Raw genomic sequence first — 20,985 nt, 5'->3', positions numbered from 1 at the left:
GTCTTGGAAGCGCTCGTTCCGACGACGCCACACCCTCCTACGTCTGTCCAAAAAAACAACAGTGAACCTTGACTCATCTGAAAACATCACATTGCTCCAGCGTCGATTATCCCAGTGTTGACGATCCCTACACCAACGACGTCTTGCCTGAATGTGATGATCTCTTAAACAAGGGATCACGCGAGGACGTCGGGCGCGAAGGTGACCCCTATGCAGTCGATTCCGAATCGTCTGGCCACTCACTCTCACACCAGTGTCTGTTTGAAGACGAGCGCTGATCTGATTTGCTGTGATGACACGATTTCTCAAGGCCAAGGTACGGATAAATCGATCCTTGGCTTGAGTTGTCGCCCTTGGTCGACCTGAGCGTGGTCTGTCCTGTTCAGATTGTGTATCACGGTATCTGGACCATAGCCTGCTTATGACAGACTGAGAAACATTCATCGTCCGCGCCACAACCGCCTGTGTTGTGCCGATCTGTAGCATGCCAAGGGCACGTAACCTTTCATTTTGGGTAAGCTGACGCATATCAAAATTTGTTTTCTGGTCACTAAAACAATTAAACTGATGTTTCCACCCTGGAATTCAATGCCACAATGACTGTAACATTCAAAGTCAGAGTCGTGCAAATCTTGGGTTGGACCCCCATGATAATCCCAAGCATCACCTGCATTCCATGCGGTAGCTATTGGTGCGTTTGGGCGTCACATGTAACTGGAAATGTTTCTTCTGTTAGGTTCTATAGTGACTTTTTTCGTAGTCATTTGCATATTTTAGTATTATGCCCCCAAAATCAAATATCCCCTACTTTTTTTGAATAGTATATATATTACACTACTTATATAAAGAAACCGTTTGTTTGTTATTTCGCTATGGAAATCAAACAGTTGGACTTATTCATTTTAAAAAACTTTATTCAATTTGTTTTACAATAAATTAAAGATTGGTACCAGTGTCCAAAAGCCCAACGCGTACGTAAACAAAACTTAGTTTCTGGTTTTACCAGGAACTTGAGTTTCGCCCAACTAATCCATGATAATATCTCGTTTACAGCGATTCTCTTTTATACAATAGCTGCTTTTTATCTGGTATTGACCTCTAGTTGTAATTGGTCACGCAATTATCAAAGAAAGAGTGCGTTTCAAAAGCTATCAACTTAATCGACGAGGTTTAAAGTTCATTTCAACATGACAAAAAACAATTAACAGGAATGTTCATTTCATTTATTAATTAGGTTAGCATTTAATCAGAAGTACAGAATACATTTGTACTAGTGTGTGCTTGTAGGCAGGCTAGTCTCGATCTGTGGCGGGGCGGTGGGAGGGGCGATATCTTGAACTACAATAATGTCCTCCGATATTGGAGGTTCCACACTATACATTGCTTGAAAGGCATCACGGAAATCGAGTTTGTATTGCAAATGGGAAACTCTAAATTTATACCAAAAAATACTTCCAGTGTGTTTTGTAATGAGGCGGGTGTGGGATGGGTGTATCTATCCACAAAGGCGCATTACTGTACGCGGGGCGGGGCGGGGCGAAAAACATCATAGACCATTAAAACCTCAAAGAAAAGGGATCATTTACCCTTTGTTATTGGTAGAACCGCACCCCTGCACTAGTTCAGCTCTGAACGTAGGTCTCATTACACTCGCCCTGTACGTTCGGGAACCGCCCTGTTGAATCCTTGTCGAAAAACTTTCGAACCCCAGCCCAGTCAATTTTAATTGGCAACTTTTTGCTAAACGGTCGCGTGTCAGTCGCAAGAGAACGCCTCTACAATGTAAAGGAACATTTTAGTGAGAAAATAAGACCTTGCTTACCTTGCTAGAGTCATTATGCGCGATACATCATGCTGTTAAAAATACCCCCCCCCCCCTTCTGCTAAGCGGATTGGCAGGAGCCGTTAAAATCTAAATAATAGGGTAACGCACACATTTACATAACTGGGCCATATAAGACGAAACGAAATTTCAGTAAGCAGGTGAAACAAAATTAGATTGTGATAATGCTAGCTGTCTGTTTACTAATTTCAGTTTCTTATTCGACCCACCCGATCAACTGCTCAAAACAAATTTAGTTATATATCCCAATATTCGCTTATGCGCGAAGGAAAACACTAAACATAAAATTCAGTTAAATCGACACTTTTATTTCTGACCCAAACGAAGTAGGTCGCGTCCTTTAAAAGATTAAAATTATTGTTTTATGTTGTTATTTCTATGAAGGAGATTTAAAGGCAACAAGTTCTACCGACACCACAGGGAAACGAGGAGACCTTCATATCTAAAGGCACAATATATTTCATCGATATTGATTAATATATATACCTCCATAGAATCTATAACCCATCAAAATGGCTGACACTAAAGTAATATAACAATCCTGGATCCATGTTTTACGATTGATTAATGTGTTTGTAAGTGGGGGGTTTGTACATTTAACAGTAAGTATTAATTTACATCAATGCATGATATTCCCAGATATTGATTTGAAAAGTCAAAAAATTATGGCAGTGATTAAAGATGCATTATGTAAGAGCTAAACCGACCTATTGCGGGTCTATATCTTGGCTTCAAATGTTATATAAACTATTATTTAGGCATTTATTAACATGGCAAGCCTATAATCAACTCCCCAGACTATCGGTTGGCGGAGATTCAAACGGATTAAAACATGATCGCCATTTAATGATTTAATTTAAACATGTCTCGAATGACAAGTACCGTAGTTAGATAATGAATAATCTATGTCACATTTTTGTCAAAATTTCAAACATTAATAACAAGTAATTTGAATGAAATTTTAAATACATTCAGTTTGCATTATCTATTTTTGAACTATCATAGCAAGAGGGGCTAGCTCTTAATCTAAATCTTACATAATGCATCGTTAATGAAACCACATATACAATCTTTTTGCCACACGAAAAGTGTAAACGTTTCGCGTTGTTATTGCTATGGATACTTTTATGTCACTGTAACACATTCGACTTTAAGCATCCAAGCATAGTTCTCGTCAACGTGACACCAAGCGGTGATAGAATACACAGGAGATTTCTTAGTGGGGTGTTTGATTGTGAAGAATCCAAATCTAAGTTCACTAGACATTTTTTTTTTTACGAGCCATGCTGATTTTGATTTCACGGAGGACCGACATGTGAACGACCGCCATTAATTTGAATCCGCCGAGTTAAGATCACCATGTGGATTAACAGATTGATATTGGCCTATCTGGCTTCGGATTTTAACCAATTTAGGAACAAAAGGTATGGATTCTGAATCTGAAAAGAATCATGACTTATATTCACAGCAATCAAACACACCTTCAGTGTTGAATTCACGTAGACAGAGTATAAAAAACAAACGTCTTAAACAACCCCGTGGTTTCTAGCGAACTTCGTCAAGATGCGGTCATGTACAGCTAATTCTGGTCATGAACGGTGCATTCGGTGACAAACGGTCCACAAATGCGCAATCTGTCATGCATGCTGTTAATAATAACTGTAGCAATGGAGCAGGGAGAAGCCATTCTCAGAGTTCTGATGTTTCCTCAATTAATGGAGAAATTCTATTATTCTTTGATGGACGCAGAGAGTTTGATTTTTCGGGATATTTTCGCTTTGAATTGTCAGGCTGTACCGCTTTATTCAACCATTTACTATTTTTCTTTAGTTCCACCGATTGTTTTGCGGATTCAATGACAACGATAGCATCCTCCTGAGATTTGTCAGAATCTCTAGAATTCGGTCGGTTTTTGTCGGCATCGATTCCAGAATCCGTAGAGGTATCCGACTGAATATCAACAAATGTACAATGTCTTCCGGTCAACCAGAAAGTTTCCAATATCTGATCCTGCAATGAAAATGAAATCAACAATGTTTTAAAAATGTATACAGACATAATTTATAATCTACAGCAACAACAATTGACACCTTAGAAACATTAGTTAACACGAGAAAGAGCTTCCCCAATTAAACATTTCAGGAGGGTTATATAATTTTTAAAAAGTCAGATTCTGTTGGTAAGGGGCGCAATGAGAGATATTTTTGTTTTAACTGTGCCCACGAGACTCATCAAAATCTCGCCCTACAATTAGTGTACTTTTATTTTTTAAAACACAGTTGATATCAATCTGATTAAAATACTGATCTATATTTCTTTTCGTTTTTTTATACTTTCAATGGCCTACACTACATGAAGATCTGACCGGTTGTAGTGATAGGTCGCGTCAGAGGTCATACGAGCGACTTTTGACCCTATGATGTCAGACATTTGATCAACTAATCAGCATTGATGTTTCTAGTGGATTACCCACACCAAACGCGAAAAGCTCGCTGTAACAGACCGCTTCATTGGCTAAACCCTCACATCACCCATAACACGCCAATGATAACAACCCTTCCAGATCCTAGGGTAGTAAAGACAAGTAAAACGAAATTTTGAACTATAAAAAACGAAACGAAATAGGATCTGTGTTTTAATCAGATTAGGTTGATAAAAGAGAACGCATCCCCGAGACACGACATTTAATAACCATATATTAATTTTATCTCAATAGCCACAACTAAAATTCCAAGTATTCGAATATTCGATTCCATTTCAATGATCAGTGTTGGATTGTTTTGGACCCTTGTCAGATTACTTGACAATGCGATCTTTAAAATCAATATATTTCTTTTATAGCTGTTAACTTCTTAATATTAGTAGCCAAACAACTAATCAAATTCCACTAGTTTCCAATTCCATCAAATAACGAATATCAAAAATCGGATCGAATAGTTTTGAAAATCTATTCGAATGCTAATATTCGAATATTTGTGTGAGCACTAATATTTTTAAGGCTGTATAATACAGAGATGCTACGTAAAAAGCTGCACTACTTTCAAGACTAGTCCAATCTTTGCAGGAAACAAGACATTTGTAAATGCATCAATTATTAATAACTAAACACAAAGTATGCTTTTAATCAACTGCTGTTTTAACATTTCGTTTGTAAGACCGGATGTAGGTGGTCTATATTGTTTCGTCTAGCCAGGTGCATTACTTAATAATCTTAAAATAATCGTTAAAAGGCTTTTACAATTCCATCATACAATTCCGTTTGAAAACATAAGATGAAGAAGATTGAAAATTTAGCACCTAATTGCACGGGTGCTGAAGTTCATTTGAATTGACCCTTTTCTGTCGTTTATCCCACAGACTAGAAGATTATAAATAACCCAATGACAATAGAGGTTACAGTTTTTATTGGATTTTTCTGAAATTTCCAGGAAACTCGTATAAGACGAGTATCAAAGATATTTGTACAAATGTAAACTTGAAATAGTTTCATCATAATTTTGGTACGGCCTATCTCTAATGCGTAGGTCCATTTTTTGAAATATTTTGGGCGGTCTTGCTTATGTAAGAAGCTATTTCTGGTTCAGGCTTTATAACGACACGAGAAGCATAATTGAAAGTTGGCTGTATTAATTTCAGTAATTGTTTACCGTAACTTTATTGTTTTTATTTAACAGGGAAAATATAGCATTCCCTCTCCATGCGACCGCTGCCCTCCCCTACAGCAGTAATTTAATGGCGTATATCAGAATGATATTTCAATATATAAACTTTACCTGGAAAGACATATTATTGGCTTCTTCTACATCAAAAGTTGAACTTTTTTCAATCAGAGAATAAACAGTGTTTGTAATCAGGCACTTTTGGGGTTCAGATAACTTTATCACATGTTTTACCATCTCCACGGTCTCACCTAAAGCCACAAATTTAGGAGCTGCTGTGCCCAAAACCCCCGTTACTACACTACCAGCATGAGCAGCTATTTTAAATTCAAATGGTCTATCTAGATTAGAAGGGTGAGGAACTTTGTTTTGGGTATTTAGTAAGTCTAAACAAAGATGGGGAATCTCTTCGGCACGTTTCAAATCGTTTTTAATCTCGTGGTTTAAGCCAACTGTCACGGTGAACGTATCACCTTGTAAATTTGTACGATATGCGTCGTAACGATTAAAGATCTTCTCCAGTTCACTGTGGGTATCATTAAGATACACTATTATATCCTGGGCGGATGACGTCTCCACCAAGTCTTTCATATTCACAATCTCAACTAGCACCACCCCTAACATGGAATGTATCCGCGTTTCTATGGTTTCACCGTTTGACAACTTATTCACAAGATGTGGCGGAATCGCATCTTTTAGCATATGTTGAATGTTAGATTTCGCCACAAATAATTCCGAAGTCCTTTCTTCAATTCGCGACTCTAAATGTGTCGTGTAATCCTCCATGGCTTCCATCATACTGTCCAAGACAGACTTTCTTGTCGTCCGACATTGCCGCATCATTTTGTTCATTTGCTCAAAACTTGGACGTGACGTGGCTGTTTCGGACCACGCTATTTCCATGATTTGTCTAACTCTAATAGGCGTATCATCAGATGGTTGCGGTCTTAGATTATTATTGAGGATGGCTTTGATAACCTGATCCGGCATTATCAAACCTGCGTGTTCCGCATACGGATCCTCCCGCGTGAATATTTCTTGTAAAATGATTGCGAAACTGTATACATCGCCACTAGGCGCACAAGGCAGCTCCAGGTCAGAACGGAGAACTTCGGGTGCTACCCAAAAGTCACGAAACGCTGCTTCTTGTTTGCCGATATCATTAGCGTCCTTATGGATGTAAATGAAAGGGTTCTTATTGCTTTTAACATGTTGTAAGAGTCTGATATATTCCCAGTCCCCTATTTTAACCGTCCATCGAGAGTCTACAAAGCAATGGGTTGAAGTCAGATGACCGTGAACAATACCTAGCCCATGAAGAAACGCCATACCAATTGCTATATCAAAGGCCAATGAGAATTTAAAATCGTTATTTAAGGTATATTTAGCATCTTGAAGGATGTCTGTCATGGGACCTTTACCACAATATTCCCCAATTACATATCGTTCGCCATCCAACTCACTTAAACCAAAAAACCTGACCACGTTCACATGCATCACCTTGTCACGCAGCCACAACATGTCTCTCTTCATAGCTCTATTAATCATTTTTAATTCCTTGACCTCCAGCAACCGAATTCCAATCGTGTTCCCGTGTAGCTTCCCCGGCCATTGAAGTATCTGAAACAAAATTTCAGACCCTTCTGGGATGTCTTCAATGGATTTTAAAGATTTTATGGACCTCATGCCAAGTAGTTTAGATTTTCCACTAGAGGTGGCTTTGTCGTCGAAATAAAACACGATATCTTCAATAGGAATGTCCCATTCATTATTATCAATCATTTTATTTAATCTGTATTTCTGAAGTAGAATGTATCCTAAAAGGCCAAATATGAGAATAAGAAACAAAGGCACACATACAGCCACGGGGATAATCCACGTATTATCAACTTCAATTTCATCCTGTTTGTTGGCTTCCATCAAGGCCCAAACATTTTGACCATGACACGTCATTTTCTTTAAAACTTGATCTGTGACGCGATCAATTATCTTTTGGGATAAGGGTGCCATTTTACTATCCTCACAAGTTTTTCGAGCCATTTTTTCCGTATTAAACCATTCAATATAACGCACGAGTTCCCGAGCAGATTCACAGCTATCCATAGTGGTCAAATGTACTATGAAATAAGTGTATCCGGCCATAGGATAAGCGTCGTCATTATCACCATCCGCTAAGCTAGTCATAAGCGTATGCGTCACTTCCGCTGCATAATCCATGGCGCCTTGTACAGCACTGCTTGTTGGAGATACATATTTTCCCCGTCTATTCTCAACCACGGCGTATTTAATTTTCTGAGCATCCGCTTCTGCCACGGATAAATAACCAACAGAATATTTAATAGACGATATAAGACCGGACATGCCGCCATTTTTATTGCCATACATAAAAATAGCATCTGCCTTCCATTTCTCGGGTAGATCAGTTGCCGTATCAATACCCTCTGCAAAAGTGCCGTAGGTATTATTCCATGCTTCACTAAAGGCAGCCAAACCTTCTGTGAATATTTCCGTTGTGCCTGACTTATCTGCCCTTGCTATCACCTTGATTGTTGCATTAGGCATCACACAATTGGGGTTTTTATCTATAAAACTTGTATCGTTCCAGTTTCTAACGGTACCATTAAAGATTCCAACTATTTGATATCTTGTCAGATTTAACCGTGGACTGCAACCAGGAACATTGTACGCAATCACCACAGCTCTGAAATTAAAACAAAAACAATTAAGAAAATAATTGAAAAACAAATTCACATTTGATTCAACAATTTATATTATTCTCTTGTACCCAGGGGTCTATATAATAGACCTTAAAGATACATTATGGGAGATTCGATAACGAGTTGGCAGTTCTCACTATAATAGTTAAAAACTAGATGATGTAAAAGTAATTTGCTGAAAATTTCATTCAAATTGATCCACTATGAACCGAGAACTAAGCGTTGAAATTTCAGGCTAGCCGTGATTATCATCACTAAAGTCAGTACAATAAACAGCATAGTCTCGATTATCCATTTAATCGTTAAATCGTGAAGGAAAGTTATGCAGTAAATGGTCTCATAAATCCACTACAGATCGCAGGCTAGCGATGCCATCTAGAGTTGATTATGATCTGGATAGGTTAATTAATGTCTAATTAAAAATTTAGATAACATTTCAGGCCTTAAGAAAGATCTGCAATAGACAGATTTAGCTCTTGCATAATGTATGTTTAAGGGACATCTGAGTACTAAGATAAACCTGACGAGGGTGGGCAGGCAACCGTTCTCCAATTTACAAATACACACAGATTGAACGTGTGACAAGCCTGATGATGTACAGACGCGTTATATCACTCGGACAAACTATCGTTCCATCTACCTGTAATAACCGATGTCATGCACAGCGCAGTTATAGAACATCCGCTACAAGTTCTATTTAGAGTAGTTCCCATGACTTATACAGGATAAAACAGAGAGGGTCCAATGCTACTAATTAAACTCTCGATCACTATTAAACTCCACCATTATTTATTTAATAAAATCGTGGTCTAAATTGATTTAGTTGCCATTCTGATTTATTGTAACTATGTTCTTATTATTTTTTTTATCAAAACATTAGGAACGGATTTATTATTAAGCCATACAATTGACATTTTAAAAGCCTAGAAACTAATACAATCAAATGAATGTCATAGTGTTTCTAAGCGCAGCTGGGTTTCTTTATTAATATTCTATAGTTTGAATTCATTGAATGAATCAACTGCATGAATTAATATTATGATATATTACATATACAAAAAATATAATACACAATGAGTGTACATAAACAATTTATAATTTAACGTATAAAAGCTCTTAACAATGATTTTGTTTGTTTTCTCATGTACACGGATCCTCATCAATTAATTATTTTGTTTTTATTTTCCATATCCATAAAGTCGATAAATGTCAGTTTTAAATTTCTATATTTGAACCAATTTCAGGTAGATAGGATATTCTTATTGTCGACTTTATGTAGAGGTTCTTCATCCGGGGGGGGGGGGGTAGATTGCAGACTTTGGTACACAAGTAAGACAAGTTAATAGAACTAAACAAAGACGCGCAAACCTGGATAAAAAAAAATAGTTCTTGTCGTCCGGTTCTAAGCGGACAGCCACTGTCATGTATTGGTGATCACCCTAGAAATTTTAGCCTTTAATTTGGTTCTCTGTATATTGTCTATAATATTCGAAATTAAAAACACGAAATGGAATTCAATATTGGTCCATTTCGATCAATATTGATTCCGTTATCTTGCCGTGAAAATATTCGATCCGTTCGCAATTTCGATATGTGTGATTGTTCGGCTAGGAAAAAAAAGAAATGGGGTTTAACGTCCTACTATTCTGTACCGACTGGGCAACTGAAGACGTGGTGGGGGGGGGGCTAAGAAGGAACCCTATCGAGCGCACTGCAGGACCGGGTCTTGGGAATATGCTGGGATCGCTTGGCTAGTCGCACATCAACTCTATACTGAGTGAGGTATTGCCCCTGTCCCAAAAAACATTGTAAATCACGCTTCTTGTCAGATTTCAGCACTTATATTTTTTATACATTTAAATAAGAAAAAATAACATGATGTCACTGATCGTACATCTGATGAATTCACATGGTTATGGATCCACTATAACATTTCGTGCTTCTGGTACCTCCATGTTAATTACTACACCGTGTTTACTCTAGAAACAATATGGCGAGTCTACAGGTAAGACTGTTTTATCAAGTGTGTTGTTACTTGCCTACGGCATGCCTTATAAATAATGTGCGACTATTAAAGACTATGCTAGTCGAATGTTAGATCAGCAACTAGAAGGCAAATAAACATCTTGAATTCTGTCAATCAATATAACTTATATGTCAAGCCCGGGGGTTGTCAACAAACCCGCCAGTGAATTGTTTGGGATTTAAAAAATATTTTTCAAAATACATATTTGGTTGTTAAGCACGCTTAAGATGGCACTCATTAAGGGTCCTGTTTCAATATGTATAGTCCACTAAAGTTTCAGTTATTTGTAGGTTTTGGTTAATCAATACATGTATGTATTCATCCATCATTATGTCCAAGCGTCCTCGAATTTTCGTTCCATACTAAGGATGAGCTAGATAAACATCATTGTCATCCCCGCGACGATTAATCGAGTTTCAAGAACCTTTTCTATCACGGTTTGTGATAAATGAAGTAACCGGGCATAACCGAACTTGAAGAACTGAGATTTCTTCTTTCTCTATCCCATACACAATTCGGACTTCCGTCTCTCTCTACATTGTCCACATTATATTTTTCACACTGTCATAAGCCTTTCTTAATCGCGCTGTATAGTCTTGAACCTTCGCCATCCTGTGCTATCTTCAATTGTATTGAAAACATACGTTTATCTTCTTTATTAGTGATAGGGGTGGGGGAGTGGAATGGGCCTCATGCGTGGAAAAGCCGAGTGCCTCTCTTCATCTAAATTCGGTACTGCTTCTCTAACTCTAAAGTAACCTTTCTAGTCCCATCCCAAGGGTCCATGCTTACAGAACCCAGAGTTATTTCTTTATCCCCGGGGATTGGGTGGGGGCGAATGGTCTAAGTGACGTGGTTTCGATTCCCTGCCTGTACGTGACAAGTTAAGTAGGATCCCTTGTCCAGTTTCGTTGGTTTTCTCCGGGTGCTCCGGTTTCCTTCCATAGCTAAAGTCCCCGACGCGAATTATTGAAATAAAATTGAACCATCCGTTGGCCCTGAACTGACCTAGTTTGTATCGAGTGGACGTTAAACCCCATTTATCTCTCTCATCTCTATCCTCATCATTGGCCAGAAAATAGCCGAATCCATCACTGGCAAACCGTTTGGGTTCAAAAAATATATTTTAAAATGCACGCTTTTATAACGCAGATTGTTTGTAAAAGCCCTTGGTGAAAGCAGCTATGTTTAGTTTGGTGAATTATATGGGGAATTCTCAGACTTTAAATAAGTGGGTACACAGTGACGGATCATGGCGAGGGTAATAGATGCAAATGCCTAGGGGCCCGGCGATTTGGTGACAAAGAAAAAAAAAATATTTTGTAGACAAAAATAATGAAGACCCATTTTCCAAAAAATCGTGAAACATAGTGGCCTTTTTTCGCTGAGTAATTAAATTTTTACGTTGGGGGACACCAATTGGCATTATCGATTCTACGCTGGGTGGGTTGGCAGCGGGAAGTTGATCAGAAATGTTTCCATAACCCGAAACCCGAAATATTATTTATGGTTGACAGACAGCGGTCTTGTTAGTTGCCCAATATTGTCATCTTGTTACTGGGGCCCGACGACCTCATGATCCGTCACTGGGGTATATCATGCGCTGTAAATCATACCTAAGGCTTACTCAGTTCAATCTCCTGGTTGTACGTGACAGTGAGTGGAGTCACCAGAATAATCCCGATTGGTTTCTCCAGTCTTTCTCCCACTTCCAAAGACCCAGTTAGAGTTGAATGGTTGTATACTCTCTCTATACAACACAACCCGAAATATCCGAAGACTAGCGCTATCTGATACCATCAGAGTAGACAATAGATTGTACATAAAGGGCCGTAGGAAGGGATGGGTTGACGCGCATATGGGAAAGAGACTAATATTATCAAATTAACAGTTACTTACCCAGCCATTGTAGGAAACATAACCAGATCCGGATCTTGTTGTGAATCAGATGCCGACAGTCGGGAATCACTTCCAGCATACTCTATATCCACATTTGCAATAATTCTCTTTTTACCCGTACCACTTCCCACAGGGTCATAATTCAGGTTCAGTGAGATATGTTGTTGTCTGTATGCTTTATATGACGGAATCCAACTTTTGTAAACCGGGTCGGGGAAACTAGCACCGGCACCTCTTAACTGAATTTCAGCACGTACCGCACTTGAAAGATAAAGTGCAATATAGATACTGACAAATACGCCACTTTCCATTTTCTAAAGTAATCTCCGCTGTTTATTTAGTTCAAATTTCGTTTGAATGGTAAATGTTACATCCTTCAAATTCCAGAGGACTTGTCAACGAGTTTGTCAATTTATTTTCTACCAAATTCGATTTCTCGATTTAATTACATTCTTTTCGACAATACCCCATTTTTTTCACAACTCCCATAATATCTGCTCTGTCGGGCAATCTTTTATGCCCAAAGAGATTTAAATTCATCTGTAGCTTTTCTTTTATCCATTAAAAAATCAAATTCATAAAACACATCCGAGAGTATGAGAATGTCTGCGATAGCTCACTAACTGTCTCTCGGAAGACACTAATTCCTGTTACCACTTCGTTTCTTGTTAACGTCAATCACTTATGATGTTCAATAGTTCACCCCTTTTTACTGTACACGTTTTCCAGTATGACAGACACAGCCTGTGAATGATATATCTCGTCATATTGATCCGCAACATATTATAGACCCAGAAGGTGATAACAGTCATGTTGCGTCAATCTGAAATCAAATAATGAACAAGAAAATGGATTAATTCACAATTTAGAAAGAAAAGCACGGTAAATTAATGAGAAAAACGTATATTAAGTGCCATAATCTGACAATTAAATAAAATAGTCACGGAACTGCCTGGAAACGGTTAAACAAGATTATTGAACAACAATTAGACTAACTTCCGGCTATTTAATTATTATTAATAATAAATTAAGTTCCATTGAAAACACACGTGCAAATTTTGTGGATTTTGTCGAAACCATGTTTAAAAAAAACCCCACCAAAACATTAAAGGGGCATCAGGTAAGATTAGATAAAGAGCTGACCGTTCTCGTGATACAATAATTGTGTATTTTCGGTTGTCATGGTTGCCGTTGTTACGATCATAAAGAGAGTCTCGATTATCCATTTATACGGTAAATCACCATTGCTACCATTGTTACGATAATAAACAAAGTCTCGGTAAATCATCAACAGCAAAACATATTTAAATCTACCTAATATCGGCATGGGCGTCACACATGGGGGTCCGGGGGGGGGGGGTCCACCCCCCCCCCAATTGTTTTTCGGGGGGGAGGGGTCTGAATATACTTGGACCCCCCCCCCCCAAAAAAAAAATAAAAAAATTACATAGTAGGCCCAAACTCCTATTTATTTACAACAATTATTAGGATTAGTTAAGATTCTATCTGTATAAAACCTGTACATATCCCAATATGGTTTATCCTGCTAAAATAAAACACAGAGATAATCATCCTGGAAACATGTGTGAAGTGAAAAGTACCTGTGTTCCATAAAATTGTATCTAGTTATAGCCTGTCAGTAATATTTTGTTAATTTTTTTCTGCCACTTATCATGTGAATCGCATGTAGGTACCCAAAAACATAACCGCCTAAACCAAATATTTATCGCCCGCTCAGCCAGCAACGTAACCATAATGTTTTTCCACGCGGTGTCTTGGTAGACAGCATGGCCACATGGTGTTTGTTTATATTTTTTACGGGCTTTAAAAAATGGGTTAGGGTTAGGGGTTAGGGTTGCGGACCCCCCCCCCCCAATATATATTTCACGGCTACGCCTCTGAATATAGGAGCCATCCGATGGCATCGAGAGTTGATTACCGGCTTGGTAAATTAATTGATGTCTAATTAATCATTTATATGCCATTTAAGGCCTAAAGAAAGACATGCAGTGGGCAGTTTTAGCTCTTGCATAATGCGTGTTAAAGTGTGTGGGTACTTTTTTAAATTTTGGCCCCCAAAATATCTACACAGATCCTTAATGGGTTTGAAAAACACTGACTCTTGAAAACACCATGCTGAGCCAAACGAGCTTGCAATTCAACAAATTTGATCTCTCCTAACAATTTGGTTAACTGGAAAAGGATTAACTGTACAACATTTTTCAGCCAAGCATATAACATCAGCCTTAACTGATCGTTGATAATAATCATTTTCTTATTCCGAAGTCGACGGAAACTTTCAACGAATGGTTCTTTGGATCAGAGAAAAGCCGTAGAGTAGATTATGTAAAAACCGCCTGTCCGTCCACCCTCGTAAAAGTTAGAGACAAAGTGGGTGCTCGAATGAACGTTGCGGAATTGGATTCTGTCAAACCCCAAAATGCGCCGACTGCATGGGAAAAAATTGCAACTAACCATGACAGCTGAAACAAATTCGTTGTGTTCTACTGACACCACCTCTGTTGTTGGGACTGATAGAACTGTGACAGGACTGAATTCCGCGTCACTCAATTGCAATTCTGTCAATGAGCACCCCCTAGCCGAACCAATAAACAACTGCTCGTCGCTCTGAAATTTGTATGTGTTTGAACAGACAGCGCAAGTTAAACTATCGTAAGATCTTACAAAGTTGCGACCCCGATTTTGGCGAAAATATGGACACGGGATCGAAAACCTTCTATCCGCCAGCCCCCCCCCCCCTTCCGGAACATTAAGAGATTAACTATACCAATAAAGAACTGTTAGTCGCTTTGAAATTGTATACAATCGCTCTGTATGCGGAGCAATTATGTATTGTAACAGTTAACGGATATTAAAATATCACGTGATCTTATAAATTGGGGGGTCACCGATTCGACGAAACGTGGACATGGGACCGAAATCTAGGAACCGTCGTCGGCAAATTGCGTGTGCGCTTACACACCTTGCGGCGATTTCGACAGCCTGGCTGATTGTCTAATAATCATTGCTCTTTTCTTTAACGCCCGTGTCATTTTACACTAAATGTTCCTTTTCCATCCTCAAACGGCCAAACTCTGCATTTGAAAGCGATGCATTTGAAAGCGATTGTATGTAACCCTAACAAAACATCTAGAATTTATCTGTTTTTCGCCCGAAACGCTCCCTCTGGTATAATAAAATGTTTTTTTGTAACATTTTTTAAACTATACCATTAACTATTCTGCAGATCGAGTAATCATTGCTTTATTCTTCATCTGAAACTTAACTGAAAACAAATTCGGTTATGTATCCCAAGGGTTTTGGATCTGTTTTGTTGTGATAGGTTCATGCAGTTAATACTTTTCATTTAGGTTTGGTACTTTGTGCACTGTTAAGGCATGTTCACACCAGAGTCTTAATATATAGAGATTGTCTTGTCAACTGTAGCCATGGTTGCTATTTTTCTACCCAATTTTAAAGTTTCCCCCCCCCCCCCCCACGATATGAAATTTAGTCGTTGATGGAATAGGGTTGGCGATTTTCCGAATTAAATCAATGAATTAGCAGATTGACACCCGCTCATCAGTGGTAAATTGCGGAGGAGCATGGTACACACACACCAGGAATATTTGAATTGAGTGAACGCTTAACGTTGCCATGTAACAATACTGCACGACATGTCATTGTAGGTCAGGTGTTCATGTAGGTAACGGGTGACAAGATCGGGTTGTACCTCAATGTTTATGAGTGATCACCAGTTTTTTGCCTGTTGCTCAATCTCTGTTTATTGAATAATATTAATTATGTTAAGCCTCTTTCAATTCAATTTGTAGCCGATAAAAAATTGGATTGTTTGAGACAAATAATCTTGAGTGTGCACAGGACTTTAGCTATTATGTTTATTGTTTTATTGTACAGATTGCCTCTTGATTGTAAGTATATCATTCAGAAACACTGAGAGAATACGTAATTAGGTTAAAGGGACAACGTGTCAGAAGGTGAATATTTAAACTTTATATTCTATGTTATGCTATTTTAATTTAAAGATGGGTCCCCGCGTACAAACTGGGTGATTTAATGGTATATATGGACTAAAAACATATTCAAACTAATTAATTTGTCATAATTATGCTTCAAATCCTTCTCAAACATTGTAATTGCGAAGGAATGCCCTGCTATTAAAATTCGATCAAACCAGGTCATGTTTACGTCACGTCTTTGGTGTCAGAGGAGAATTCATTGCATACATAAGACGATGTTGTCTTTAATCGCTTACTATTTATTACAAATATCGAATCCTAATTAAATTCTCGGATTATCCACTACCCCGCGTCTTTGTCCGTCATTTTTATCTGAGAAAGTATTGTACGTCTAACTCTTCATAAAGTTTATCAACTTGTACATCAAACGCTCAATGTTCGCTTGTGACCTTTGACATCACGCGTGCAGAAGTTCCTAATCGTCGGGCTGTTGATTAGGGGAACCCTTACATTTTTGTCCTGTATACGCTCCATGAGTGTTTTTCGGTGAATCCAGTATTTTTCTAGTAAGATTGGATATCTCTACTTTCCATATATATCAAAATTGCCATACTTTTATTGGAAATAACCACCCGATAAATACTTTTCTGGGAACCCATCTTTAACGACAATAGAAACAGTTATGGTGGACCCGGTAGTGGACATTAATTGTGTTAGCAATACTCTCAGAATGCTGGTTATGTACGACGTACCATAAAATGTGCGTAAAAGTATATTGTAAATAGTGTTGTTTTACTACTATATATAAGGAAGTAATGTTGAACTTTTTATTAGATAATACTTAAGCCCCCGTCAGACCAAAGCACGACCTAACGCGTTTAAGATTATTTTGAGTCGCGTTGTAAAGCTGGAGAAGCCTTGATCGCTAAGGTCGCCGCCAGGTCTTATGAATCGGGGGGGGGGGGCAGATCTTGTTGAAAAGACATTTAATCGATCTCTTTCCGACGAGTGACCGTGATGGTCAAGGTCGTGCTTGGGTCGCGTTGGGAGCGTTGGAGTGGTCTTTTTGCATCGCATTGGGGTCGCTTTCGGTCGTGTTAACGTCTGATTGCATCGCCTTCATCGTATTGAGGGCGTGCTGAGGTCTTCTTTGGTCATATCGACGTCGTGCAGATACCTAGCCTGTCGGTTCTGGAGACTAGTGAAAGCTAGTTCATCAAATTTGTAATGCGATTATACGCGACCTGCTCGAAATTGGATCACCAAACGTTTTAAATCTGGTCCGTGCATATAGCACTATATGCAGGATATGAAACTACACGCCTATTTCTTATCATTTCATACTATTCTGCAGAGGTCGTGATCGATCTGGACAGGATCTGTACAGTATCTGGACAGAAGTGATTTTGTCGTGTTGGGGTTGTGATTAGGTCGAGTAGGTCTTATCAAGGTCTTGTTGGATCTGGACGGGAGCGAGTTGGTCGTATCTAGGTCGCGTTGATCGTATTGGGGTCGTGTTCATGTCGTGTTGAGGTCGGATGTAGATCGAGTTGACATGTACCAGCGAATGATACGCTTATCTTACGATCCAACTCGACCTGAACACGACCTCAACACGGTGTACACGACCCCGGCACGCTTCTCGTTAGACTCGGAACAGATCTTGCTTTCGTAACGCGATCCACGCTCGACCTGGACTGTCACGGTCACTCGTCGGGAAGAGGTCGAGTTGATACTCCTTTAACAAGATCTGCTCCCGAGTCACCAAGACCCGACGACGACCTTCGCGATATTGATGACATTGTAACACTGTATATGGAGATTTCATTGTTGTATTTTATAGAGCGATAGAAGCACCCGCCGAGTTGATAAAGCTTGTTGTTCTGTTTTAGCAAGGCGTTAAAATCTATACAGGAGCAGAATAAAATCGATTGAATGTAATAACACGAAATGTGTGTAGATATGTAAGTGTGTGTGAAGGGGTGGGGGTGGGGATGGGGCTCTATGAAAATAATTTAAACAGCTAATTTCAGTCCTGGATATTTTCTTTTCCTATTTGCGGGTGAGATAAATACTACAATGCAATCGAAAGAATTATACTCAAGTGGATTCTGATAAATATTAAACATTTACCGAGATCCTCATGTGACAATTCCGATGATGACGTAGTATGATGCATTCAATTTATTCTTCATTAAGACAGCTAGGTGAACAGACGTGTTCTTGTTTCATTAAACGGTAATTTTATTTTTATTTGAAGATACCTTGGTGGTATATTGATTTTGGCTTAGGTAGCCAATAGCCTTGGTGGCATATTGATTTTGGCTCAGGTAGCCAATGGCCTTGGTGGCATATTGATTTTGGCTTAGGTAGCCAATGGCCTTGGTGGCATATTGATTTTGGCTTAGGTAGCCAATGGCCTTGGTGGCATATTGATTTTGGGTTAGGTAGCCAATAGCCTTGGTGGCTTATTGATTTTGGATTAGGTAGCCAATAGCCTTGGTGGCTTCGGGTTGTACCTTGGCGGTATTCAGCTTTGAAAGACCTGGTGGAAATAGGGAAGCCTTAGTGGCGTGAAATTATTTGTATTTTCAAATGTTTTATAGAATGAAATTTATTATCATTTCAGGGCGTTCCCATGTCATTCGCACTAACTTTTCAAACTATTTCTTAGTTATACTTTTTAGTACCTGCCTCCTTTACCCCTAAAAACATAAATTGTCAATAGAAAGAAACGTTCACGCTAGGTGAAAAGGACGAAACTGTCTAATGATTAAGCCCCTCGTCCATCAAAGGTATAGACATAGGGTAAAATTGTTAACCTGTTTTCCAGGAACCTCACTGGAAGCTGTAATCTGTTGTGATATAATTATCTACTACACGTATAAAGGAACCCATTATTAAAATAAATCTCTGAATATCTACTACTGACATGTATTCATTACTGAAATGGATAATTTGGTTTAATTGTATATATTTCTAAGTTATTTATAAGTTAATGATAGTTCTACATTATAGAAATAACATTCACATCCTGATTTAAAACAGTTATATCAGATTCATTGACATATATCCGTGCGTTATATAAGGTTTACAAATAAAAATATTAAAGCGGCATAAGGTAAGATTAGATAAAGAGCTGGCAGTTGTCGCTATCATAATTAAAAAAAATAGATAATAAAAAGAGAATATGCTTCACTCTGAGCCTAGATATCGGTGATACAATTATAGTCTAGCATCGATTGTCATTACTATCTTGTTACGATAATAAACAAAGTCCCCATTTTCCATTTTTACGGTAACCGCATCGACCACAAAATGTATTTAAATCTACGTATATCGCAGTCATCCGATGGCATGAAGAGTTAATGAATGTCTAATTAATGATTTATATAATATTTCAGGTGTACAGAAAGACCTGCAATAGTCAGATTTAGTTCTTACATACTGCCTTTTTAAAGGCATTAAATCTCATTCTATTCAAAACAAACTATTAAACCGTGTTAATCTGGTGTGTTATTTCGATCAATTTGTGAAATGAAATGAAATGAAATGGGGTTTAAAGTCCTACTGTTCTGCTCCGAACTGGGCTAATGAAGACGGGCATACGTGTGCTGTGAGGGAAATTTTGCCCAGACAGCGGCACTACGGCCTACTCTTTTATCGAATTCCAACTGTCAAGGGATCTTTTTCGTGCACGCCAATGTGTACACGGGACCTCGGTTTTTCTTCCCATCCTTCCTGCATCACTGACAAGGGGGAAACCACGCCGGAAAATCTGGATGAACTTTCTCGGCCAATGCAGAGGTCGAACACCCGACCCCCAGGCTAGTGAGCCACCGTGATCCCCAAGTCAATTTGTATACTATTATTAGTTTCGTTTTGTGGCTAAAGTAGCTAAGTCTCTAACTCAATATCATCCAAAACCTTCAACATTGAAAACACGAATTATTTGTCAAATTAAATCAACATTCATGTTGTGATCTTACCGGAAAAAGATGGGCTTTTGATATCCAATATTTAAGACAAAATAAACATTTTACCATTGGTTCACGAATCGTGTACCATAATGCGCTTCAGCCCCAGATGTATCAAGAGACTCGGGAGACGAGGCTAGACACATTGCACCAAATCAAACGGCGTATGTAGACTGGAATAACCAGACGCTAGAAATTTGCACTCGCTTGAGACTGCTGGCTTATTTCGCCGAACATAACTGATTTGAAATTGGAGTAAAAACGGAAACCATTGAATGTAAATCAGTTTATATACATTCATATAACAGTATTATATGCGTTGCGACTCACTTTTGTCAATTTCTAGGTCTCAAATGCTAGCGATTTACCTCCTTTAAACTGTCGACACCAAATCGCCTATATCGCAAAACTGGCTCTATCTGTTGTAATTAAATTCCTTGAAAGTTCAGCAGGATTTGCAAGCGAGTTTTCCACTTGTCAGTGGTGTAGTGGTGTCAGGGTTTGGCCAATATGCAACATTTTCGAAAAATGAAAATCGCCCAGGTGTTTCTATGGCGAAATTGACCGAATAACACGAATCCGGAAGAATTTTGCCCGAAAAAGTGCTCTTTAGATTGGTGCAGGGCCATTTTCAAAATGGCGGCCAGAATGGCGTCAAAATCGATATTCTTTGCATATACTGTACATAATCACTTCTAATATCCACTGTAGGGTGTCTTTTATATGGTTTTGGGGGTCAGAGAATTCATATCTGCAATAATAATTGCAGTACTTAATTATAAATGATATATTATTGGATTGATCGAAAATCGTAATAAAAATGAATCAGGTTCGAGATATATAATGATTCAAACAGAATGCTCTTCTCAGTACTTCCTAGAAAA

General features: G+C 38.5%; 1 protein-coding gene across 1 annotated transcript in view; it reads right to left on the bottom strand.

Moving 5' to 3' along the window:
• Positions 1–955: 955 nt before the first annotated feature.
• LOC126816270 (speract receptor) overlaps positions 956–20,985 on the bottom strand; it is a 58,691-nt gene continuing 38,661 nt past the window's right edge. Inside the window, exons 2-4 of the mRNA XM_050542564.2 lie at positions 12,145–12,967; positions 5,617–8,203; positions 956–3,853 (exon numbers count right to left, since the gene is read on the bottom strand). Coding sequence (XP_050398521.1) covers positions 3,533–3,853; positions 5,617–8,203; positions 12,145–12,455 — 3,219 coding nt within the window. The 5' untranslated portion in view covers positions 12,456–12,967 and the 3' untranslated portion in view covers positions 956–3,532. The remainder of the gene's footprint in view (positions 3,854–5,616; positions 8,204–12,144; positions 12,968–20,985) is intronic.

The sequence above is a fragment of the Patella vulgata genome, chromosome 3, assembly GCF_932274485.2.
Source record: "Patella vulgata chromosome 3, xgPatVulg1.2, whole genome shotgun sequence".
Classification (NCBI taxonomy): Eukaryota; Metazoa; Mollusca; class Gastropoda; family Patellidae; genus Patella; species Patella vulgata.
The sequence above is the reverse complement of the archived record's forward strand: the minus strand, read 5'-3'. Positions and strand labels throughout refer to the sequence as shown.